The sequence below is a fragment of the Galeopterus variegatus genome, unplaced genomic scaffold (genome assembly GCF_000696425.1).
Source record: "Galeopterus variegatus unplaced genomic scaffold, G_variegatus-3.0.2 Scaffold3662, whole genome shotgun sequence".
In the NCBI taxonomy this organism is placed as follows: Eukaryota; Metazoa; Chordata; class Mammalia; order Dermoptera; family Cynocephalidae; genus Galeopterus; species Galeopterus variegatus.
The window spans coordinates 208,534-218,202 of record NW_007729773.1 but is presented as its reverse complement, the minus strand read 5'-3'; the positions used below and the strand labels follow the sequence as shown (position 1 = coordinate 218,202).

The 9,669-nt window shown below is 41.4% G+C and overlaps 1 protein-coding gene across 1 annotated transcript in view; it reads left to right on the top strand.

Annotated features, from left to right (window-relative positions):
• The first annotated feature begins 449 nt into the window (after positions 1-449).
• The window catches only part of DAB1 (Dab, reelin signal transducer, homolog 1 (Drosophila)), a 155,114-nt gene continuing 145,894 nt past the window's right edge, over positions 450-9,669 (top strand). The window contains exons 1-2 of the mRNA XM_008585671.1: positions 450-470; positions 4,968-5,066. Coding sequence (XP_008583893.1) covers positions 450-470; positions 4,968-5,066 — 120 coding nt within the window. The remainder of the gene's footprint in view (positions 471-4,967; positions 5,067-9,669) is intronic.

The window sequence follows — 9,669 nt, the reverse complement described above, 5'->3', positions numbered from 1 at the left end:
AGAACTAGCAGAACTAAGAATGGAGTCCAGGTTTATTACATGGGGCTTTCTGGAATAGCATTCCAAGGTTTCCAGCATTCATGCCCTGAAGCCTGTTGTGTTTACACATGGGCTGTACATGTTCCGTGGAGATTGGTCACAACATTGTGCATGTGCACCACACTGTGTGAGTCTTCTCAAAGTCCTCTCCTGTTCATCACCCATCTGATTCTTGTAGCAACTCCTGAGCTGGACAGGGCAGCCTGACCCCTCCTCTGTGTGTTCCTCCATAAGGACGCTGCCTACCTGTGACTCCCTTAGGGATCTGTGTCAACCATTGTCAAATTATGGTGCCTAGCACATGGCATTGCTTGGTAATATCAATATCAGTACTAGTCGTACTAGTCATAATGACTAGTACTTACCAAGCACTCCCTGCACACTATGTGGTATGTGAGTCATTCGTATAAATGTCCCAGTACTCTTATGAGGTAAGAAATGTGATTATTCTCATTTTAGAATTTCTCTCCACCTCCGAGTTTGAAAGCTGGTGATTCCACCTATTTTCAGAAACTTTTTGACATACTTGTACTGTGGCATTCATCATTGTGCAATCCTTTTTTAAAAAAATCTGTTTCCCAAACAAGGCTCCTAGAGAAGAGAACCCTGCCTTTGGAATCAGAAGGATCCCTGTTTGAGGTCCAGTTCTGTGACTTGCTGGCTCGATAGGGCTTGGGAGGCCACCTGATCCTGTGACCTTATGTTTTCTCTTCTCTAAAATGAGGGAGATATTTTTTTTACTTCCCAGGATTGTGGTAGGGGCTAAATTACATGACATGTAAGAGAACTTCTGACATATACGAGGCACCTAAGAAAATGTTTGACTCCCCAGTTTCCAGACTTCCAGTGGTGACTTATGGGTCAGGTGGCTAGTATTAGACACAGAGCCCTGAACATCACCTATATCCACATCTTCCAACTCCTGAACCAGAGCTGTCTCCTGAGCATCTCTCGTTTCTGCATGGTAGCAGTGAATAGTCTTGTTAGGGGGTGAGCCCCTGAGGCATGTTGTCTGGTGGCAGACCTGCCTGGACTTAGTGCAATTTTTCAGAACTTGACTCAGAATCCTGTCTCATAGGAGAACATGCTTGATCAAATTAGACTTTTATTTCCCCAAAGATAGCATCGCATGGATAGTCCTCCTCTCTTTCATCTGTCATGTAAAACCACCACCAGCAGCTCCAAGCAGGAATGCTCCTGGAACATTCATGTTGGCTCTTTCCATCTTTTTTTATATTCAGCCATATTCTCTCGGGGGTTCTTTGATAGCTACTTGGAACTAGCAAGCAAAAGGGGTCTTAGCAATCAGCACTATGTGCCCAGAATTACTGCTATTTGATATTCCAGGAACTCTGTAATCTAGGGACTATCAGGGCTGTCTTGGAGATGGAAACATTGGTGCTGCTCTTCCTGACCAAAGGTGCAACTGTCTCCCTACCTTGTCCTGTGATGTCCTCACTAAGGAAGCAATAAAGCACAGAGGAAGGATTTCCCTCTGCTTTGACACAGTCCTTCCAGTCCTTTCCCTTATGAGATGTGTCTTAGTCCATTCATGCTGCTGTAACAAAATAGCTGAGAATGAGTAACTTATGAAGAACAAAAGTTTATTTTCTCACAGTTCGGGATGCTGAGAAGTCCAAGATCAAGGTGCTCACAGGTTCAATGTCTGGTAAGCACCCCATCTCTCTGCTTCCAAGATAATACCTTGTTGCTGCTTTCCTCCTGAGGGGATGCCTGCTGTGTCCTCACATGGCACAACAATNTACCTTGTTGCTGCTTTCCTCCTGAGGGGATGCCTGCTGTGTCCTCACATGGCACAACAATGGAAGCTCCAAAGGGGCTCCTTCAAGCCCCTCCCTCAAGCCCTCAAATAAGGGCCTTGTTCCATCCATATGGGCTCCATCCTCATGACTTAATCACCTCATAAAAGTCTCACCTCTTAGTACTGTCACATTGGCAATTAAGTTTCAACATATGAATTTGGGGGACACATTCAGACCATAGCAGGAAGCTGCTTACCCTTCTGTCTTTTGTGCGTCCTGGACATCCGAGGCTGAAGGCTGGGTGCAGAGGGGTGGCAGCATATGCTATTTTACTTCAGATCCAATCACGAACACAGATTTCAAAGTTGTGTTCCTAGCTTCACCCTCTGGCTTGTCCACTCAATTACTTACCCAAGAGAAAGTCATTTAACTTCTCTTTGATGTCTGCTGTATGCCAGGCTCCATTCTTGGTGCTGGGCACAAAGAATGAAGAAAACAGAGTTCCATGCACAAGTGAGCTTTCATTCCTGAGGGCAGAGGCAGACAACAAATGACTGACATGTCAGACAGTGTAGGTGCCACGAGGAAGGTGAAGCAAGGAAAGGCAGGAGGTGCAGTCTGGAATGGAGTTGTACTAAATTGGCTAAGGGGTTCAGAGAGGGTGGCAACAAACAAAGGTAGCAATTACCCCTGGATTCCAAAGGCAAACTGTGATGGTTCTCCCATGTTTCTTAACATCATCTCACAAGACACATTCAGACCATAGCAGGAAGCTGCTTACCCTTCTGTCTTTTGTGCATCCTGGACATCTGAGGCTGAAGGCTGGGTGCAGAGGGGTGGCAGCATATGCTATTTTACTTCAGATCCAATCACGAACACAGATTTCAAAGTTGTGTTCCTAGCTTCACCCTCTGGCTTGTCCACTCAATTACTTACCCAAGAGAAAGTCATTTAACTTCTCTTTGATGTCTGCTGTATGCCAGGCTCCATTCTTGGTGCTGGGCACAAAGAATGAAGAAAACAGAGTTCCATGCACAAGTGAGCTTTCATTCCCGAGGGCAGAGGCAGACAACAAATGACTGACATGTCAGACAGTGTAGGTGCCACGAGGAAGGTGAAGTAAGGAAAGGCAGGAGGTGCAGTCTGGAATGGAGTTGTACTAAATTGGCTAAGGGGTTCAGAGAGGGTGGCAACAAACAAAGGTAGCAAATACCCCTGGATTCCAAAGGCAAACTGTGATGGTTCTCCCATGTTTCTTAACATCATCTCACAGTGAACTCATGGGAAGGCAAGCCGCACATTGGTGGGAGCTGTTGAAGAGACACAGGACTTACCTGGCTTTGGGTGTGTCACTCTTTAACCATTTTGAGGGCAGTCATTGGAGGAGGTGTCTTATGTCACTGTGTAGCAGCCCAAGAGGCTGAAAGAGGAACACTGGGTAGGACATCCGGGAGAGAGATTTGGGCCCCTTAGAAGGAAGATACGATGTAAAAAACAATAGTTGCTCCCAGCACTGAGAGTTTGCAGCACTGAGTTGTGGTCTCAGCTTTTTCACCAGTTCTCAGGACTGTTGCTGCCTTTCAGAGCATCATTTTTTTTCATCCATCAGTTGGGAAACTTGGAAGAATTAGTTTTAAGGTTTTCTGTGGCTCTAACATTCTGTATAACTGTGAGTGTATAAGAAAGATGTGGTTGAGAATGAATGGAGGACTTATGGGGGAGTGGATTTTCTACTAGTAGGTATCCAAACAGGAACTGTACTGCAAACTTTAACGGACATTCATTCATATACTAGAAGAAATTGACTTTTATCACATCTCCGCAGTGTACCAGGCATTGTGTTGGTACTTTACATAAATGTTTCATTCTCTCAGATATTCTGATTCCACAGAGTATTTCCCACTTCTAAAGTGAAAATAATCAAACAGCCCTCAAGTGAACATGACTTCCTTGTGCCTCTGATCATACGTAATCTCTCTAACACCAGTCATTCCCCAAAACTGGTGCTGAGAACATACTGTTCTGAGAACAGCACAAGATGCTTTTATCTCCTAGAAATACAAAGTCTTTTAGAATTTTCTACTACTAAAAGTTCAGAGCCATAACTGCTTAGAGTTGGGTTTAACCTTACACACCTGTCGTGGCTAGCAGTGATGAGGGGTGGAAGCCTCCAGACACCTCAAGCAGAGACATGAGCGGAGATCCCTTGAAATATCTTTACCCTCTGAGTGGTACCTAGTGTGAAGCTCATGATTACCTGTAACTGGCCATCACAGAGTCTAATTTAAAAAGTAAGTGTCTTCACTCTTACCTTGAATCATATCAACTTTGGGAGGATTCTGGATAGTGCACATTCATTTAATAATTATTTGAGCACTTCCTGCCCTGCAGGGACGGACAGTCCTAACCATAGGTATAGAGCAGTGAGCAGAGTAACATCCCTACCTTTTGTGAAGTTTACTTCTCATTGACTCATATATATGTCTTCAGTTTATAAAAAGCTTGGGAAAGTGGGGAAACATATGTCTTGATAAGTGGAATGTATTTGGTAGGTACTCTCCTTGAACGCACAGGAATGGCAGGGAAAAGGGTAATGGAAAATACAAAATGTCTTTGGATAAAAATTGCAAGCAATAGGCATATAATTGTGATGATTATGTTTTTCCAAACAAAATTGAAACCTGCAGTCTAGCATGAGTTTTAATTTTTAAAAAATTTTCTTGCTAATCTCTAAAATGGAACCATATTAAAACTTTTTTCCAAAGTATAAAAATAAAATCACATTTAGGAATATATTCAGTGACTCACCTTTATTTAAAAGATTAAACATATCTAACGCAAAACCCAGCAAAGGTATTAATATGAGGACCATATTGTGTCTGTCTTGGGATCTCCGATTCTAAGCCAAGTATCTCGGCACAAAGTAGGCATTCTATAAATCTTGGTTAGCCAAGTGAATGAGTGTTCAGATATCTGTTTATGCAATGTTAGAAACATCAAGAAGAAGCAAGCACATCAAATAGAGAAACATGGGGATGGGGGGTGAAAGGAAGGGAGTATATGTGATTGGTGACATCAGCTGATGGTATCTGATGTGCCTCTAGGACCAGAGGGAATTTTCAAATGACAATGCTGAAGTAAAACCCATGTCCTTCCTTTCAACAGGGTGTTGTTGCTGGTGCTCGTTCCAAAGGAGAACACAAACAGAAAATCTTTTTAACCATCTCCTTTGGAGGAATCAAAATCTTTGATGAGAAGACAGGGGTAAGTGAAAGGATCACGTGGCATTGTGAAATTGAACCCATTGACAGATGTGCCCTTAAAAGCCTCTACTCTCTGAGCAGGAATATAAAACAAGCATAAAAACACAGAAAGCAACTGACAATCTTGATCAGCTGTGACCGTCCATCAAAGCAAGTTTCTTTGCTGACTTGGCCACAGTGTGACTGCACCGTGTTTCTTAGAGTGTAATTGTGATGAAAGTGTCACACTATCCTGGTAATCTAATGGGAGATTGATGAGCTTTGAAGAGCAGTGGGTAATGTGACAGTTTAAGTTAAATTTCTTTGTTTGTTGGCAACTTTAATGACATGTGTCCTAGAGGGAGACACATGTAGGTATTTTAACTTAGTCAAAGCATCCAGACTCTTTGGAGTTTAACCTTGTAGCACCTTGCAATTGCTGTAATCAAAAAGAATAAATAGAGTTCTCAATCTTTAAAAAAAAAATGTATCACTGCACAACCAGGAAATGTAAGGGCTGATATGTTTGTTGAACCCACCAAAGAAGTGGTTTGTGTTTTCATCAACCTCACAGCTGCAATTAACTCCCAGATTCATCACCAGAGCTCTCGTGACACTGTCGGTCCTGTTCATTGATGGTCAGGGAAAAACAGAAAAATGCTATGTGATCCATTTTGTCAAGAGAGCAAGAGTCAAGTCGATGTGTTTTTCCTTTTATTCATTCAGGGTTTTACAGCTATAAAACACCTCCAACATATAGCACCTTCTTGGAACTTCACAAAGATAATTGATTAAGCACTTTGTAAATTATACTCATCCAGTCAAGTTACTTGACCTTGGTCATTTTGCATTGTTATTTTATTTTCCTTGTTCTGACTAGACGTGGGATAACATAGGGTGGTAGGATGATAATTTAAAAGTTAAAATGGGCTTTCCTGAAGGAAAAATGTTATAGAAAAATTACTCCCAAATAAGTAGTAGTAGGTATTTTTCCACCTGTGATTATAACAGCATTACTCACAATAGCCAAAAGGTGGAAGCAACCCAAGTGTTCAGTGATGGATGAGTGCATAGACAGAACGTAGGATACACACACAGTGGAATGCTGTGGAGCCTTAAGATGGAAGAAAATTCTGACACATGCCACGACATGGATGAACCTTGGAGATATGCTGAGTGAAGTAAGTCTGGCACAAAAGACAAATATTGAGTGATTCCACTCCCATGAGGTACCTAGAACAGCAACAGTTATAGAGACAGAAAGTAGAATGGTGGTTGCCAGGGTCTGGGAGAAGGAAGAGTGGGAAGTTGGTATTTAATGGGCACAGAGTATCGGTATGGGAAAATGAAAAAGTTCTGGAGATGAATAGATGATGATGATGGCTACACAAAAATGTGAATGTACTAAATGCCACTTAGAAATAGTTAAAGTGGTAAATTTTCTGTTTTTATATGTGTGTGTGTGTGTACTACCGTAATTTAAAAAATACTAGCTAGTAATAACTCCCATTTGTTAAGTACCTTCTGTATACTAGGTGCATGTTAGTCATTTTACATACGTTATTCCATTAATATGTAGTATTATAATATAACAATAACTACTTCATCAAGTGTGTATTATATGCCAGGCATTACTGCAAGCCCATTATATTAATCCTTATAAGGTAGATGGTATTATATCCCCATTTTTATAGTGGAAGTTTATGTAACTTGCTGACAATAAGTGGTGGCAGACAGGATTAGAACCCAGGCAGTCTAGCTCATGAGTTCTTTTGCTAACTATGATACCTGTTATCACTCAGGATAAATGGCTTTCCTAATCTCACCCATGTTTTGTATTGTTTTATGAGATGGTCAGTCAGGTACAGCCATCAGAGAGGACGCAGGAGATGTTCAGGAAAAAACAAGAGTTTATTATACTCATAGGTCCTAGAGACAGGAGCTACAGCACCACACAGGACAGCATGGGAAAGACACCAAGGTGGGCGGGAGGCAGAAGTCAAGAGCAGAGGGAGCCTTCAGGCCATGACCTTTATTGGGATTTCCACAGCAAAGGCAAGGCAGGGCAGGGTGAGCAGTTTAGCAATATTTCTGTGGGCTCTAAGCTATAGTGTGGACCCTATGGCCTGGCACCTGTCCCTGGGATGATTAAGGCAGAGGAATTTTGCCTCCTGGGGTGTATGGGCCAGACAGAGGACGTATAGCTCTAGATTGGTTAGTTTGCATATCAAGGACATGCCCTTTACTGTGTCTAAGAATTGGCTAACCCTGGGAGAAGCAGTCAGGTTTTTTAAGACGTCAAAACGTTATAATACACAGAAAAATTAAAAATATTTACAAAACAACCATGTGGGAGGCAGAATAAGGATTTAACCTCAAGTTGACCTGCATCACAAATCAATGCAATTTACCTCTATATTATAGAGAAAGGTGGGCCTACCTGGGATGCCTTGGTAGAAGGGAGTTTAGAATGAGAGCATGAGCATTGGTAGGAAAAAGGCTTGAATTCAGCAGAATTAAGAACCTGATGGAAGCCTCTCCTGCCTTCATAAAAGTAGATTTTAGAAATCAGAGAAGTTTTTCTTTCCTGGAAAGACTGTAGTTTGGAGAACTGTGCTCAATTTTGAAGCCCATATTTTGAAAAGTATATAGGAAAATCAGAGTATATCCTACTGAGGAGGACCAGGGCAGTCGGGGGACTGGAAACTCTGCTGAGCCAAGACTTCTCGACATAGATGTGGCCTTGTAAGATCCTGGATAACACATAAGAGGTAAAGAACTTAGGGCTTGTACAAGCTTGGAGAATATTATTGGTGCTTTGGTATCCTTTGTGGGAACGGAGTAATGTGGATCAAGACTAACTGGGAGATATACTTAACAGTGATTTACATGCCCCAATATTATGATATCATCTCTAGTTTCTTCCCAGTTCTACCCACATCCATCAGATAGACAGGAGCAGGGCCACAGGGTATCTGGTGTTTTATCTTTAGAGGCCAAGTTTCTGGCTTTACTGTTCCATCATGTATCCCACCATCAAAGAGCCTGTTCCCAGATCATTAAAAGTCCTAATCACTGAGATTTTAACTAATGAGGAAAGTTAATTTGCATTCTTTATCTTTATCTGCGTCTTCACTTAAAGGTGGTGAAACTGGCCCCAAAGAAAGGTAACACCAAGCCTTGTAACACTGTTTTTAATTCTTTAGCTGGACACAAAGAAAACAACAGCAAAATCATTATTTCAGCCCAGAGCCTTTTTTGGCTTTGTGGAGAAAATGTCAGATCCCTGGTGGAGAATCAGGAAGGAGGCAGACTTAAATGTCTTCTGTCTTTCTTAGTCTACTCCAGCTCTGTTTGATTAACGTTAGGCCTCTGTGGCATCCGGCTTCTGCAGCCTTAGCCTGTTAATATGATTCAACACAAGTCCTGGAAAATGTTTGAAAGGATTGAGCATGTTTAAATCTGAATCAGAGATGAGAGGGCCAAGGCATCCCATATTAATAGTCTCCATATCTTCAAGGGGTTGTTTAGTAGAAGGAGGAATGACTGGTTCTGTGTGACCTCATGGAATGGAACCGGGACTAGCTGAGAGAAGCTTCCAGGAGCACTCTCAGTTTGTCAGTAAGAAGACTTTTCTATCAGTCAGCTGTTCATCAGTTGAATGGGCTGCCTTCTGTGCCAGTGAGTTCACCATTGCTGGGGGTATTCAGGCTACGACCATAAGATGGGATATTGTTGAAAGGAGTCAAGTAGAGGCTGACATGTTCAACAAAGTCACATCTAAGTTGATTTCTGAGACTAATGTTAAGGTTATGCTTCTTCATTAAAGTCCTGCATGTTGATGGTTTTTTATTTGAAAAACTTCCATTGGAGATCATGAGCAGGAACAGTTTACTAATTCTGAGACTAATGTTAAGGTTATGCTTCTTCATTAAAGTCCTGCGTGTTGATGGTTTTTTATTTGAAAAACTTCCATTGGAGATCATGAGCAGGAACAGTTTACTAAACCTTTGTCATCGCCCAGCAGAGGACTGGCTGAATTGTGCAGGAAGGGAGTCTCAGTGAAGTATTTTGCCCTACATATCAGAGAAAAGGAAAACTGGGTCTTTGTCATTTGAAATGACAAATCTTAGTTGTTTATCTTGTCTAAGGTATTTTTGCTCAAGTTTGACTGGACTTTTTTTTTTAAACCAAGAAAGGAAACATTTGCAGAATGTGACAATAGCTAGAATTTTAAAATCCAAAAGCTGTCAAAAATGTTTTGATCCCAATTAAAGAGACCCTTTGCAGCAATTTACACCCTGTCTTGAATTTAAAAAAACTCCTGATCCCAATCCTTATATGGGCAAATTTTGTTTTATTACTATTGAAAACTGCTCATATTTTCAGATGCCTAGATATTGTTAATATAGCAAAGGGATCAGTGAGAATGGAGAAAATGTCATATGTAAACTTATTGTTATTAGTAATAGTAGGAGCAGCAGCAGCTCAGGAGTAGAAATGGTTTTCACATCAATATGTTATTAGGTCCTCAGATATCTCTTCACCATACTGATTTCATTTCCTTTGTATATATACCAAGTAGTGGGATTGCTGGATCATATTGTGTTTTAAGCAGTTTTCTT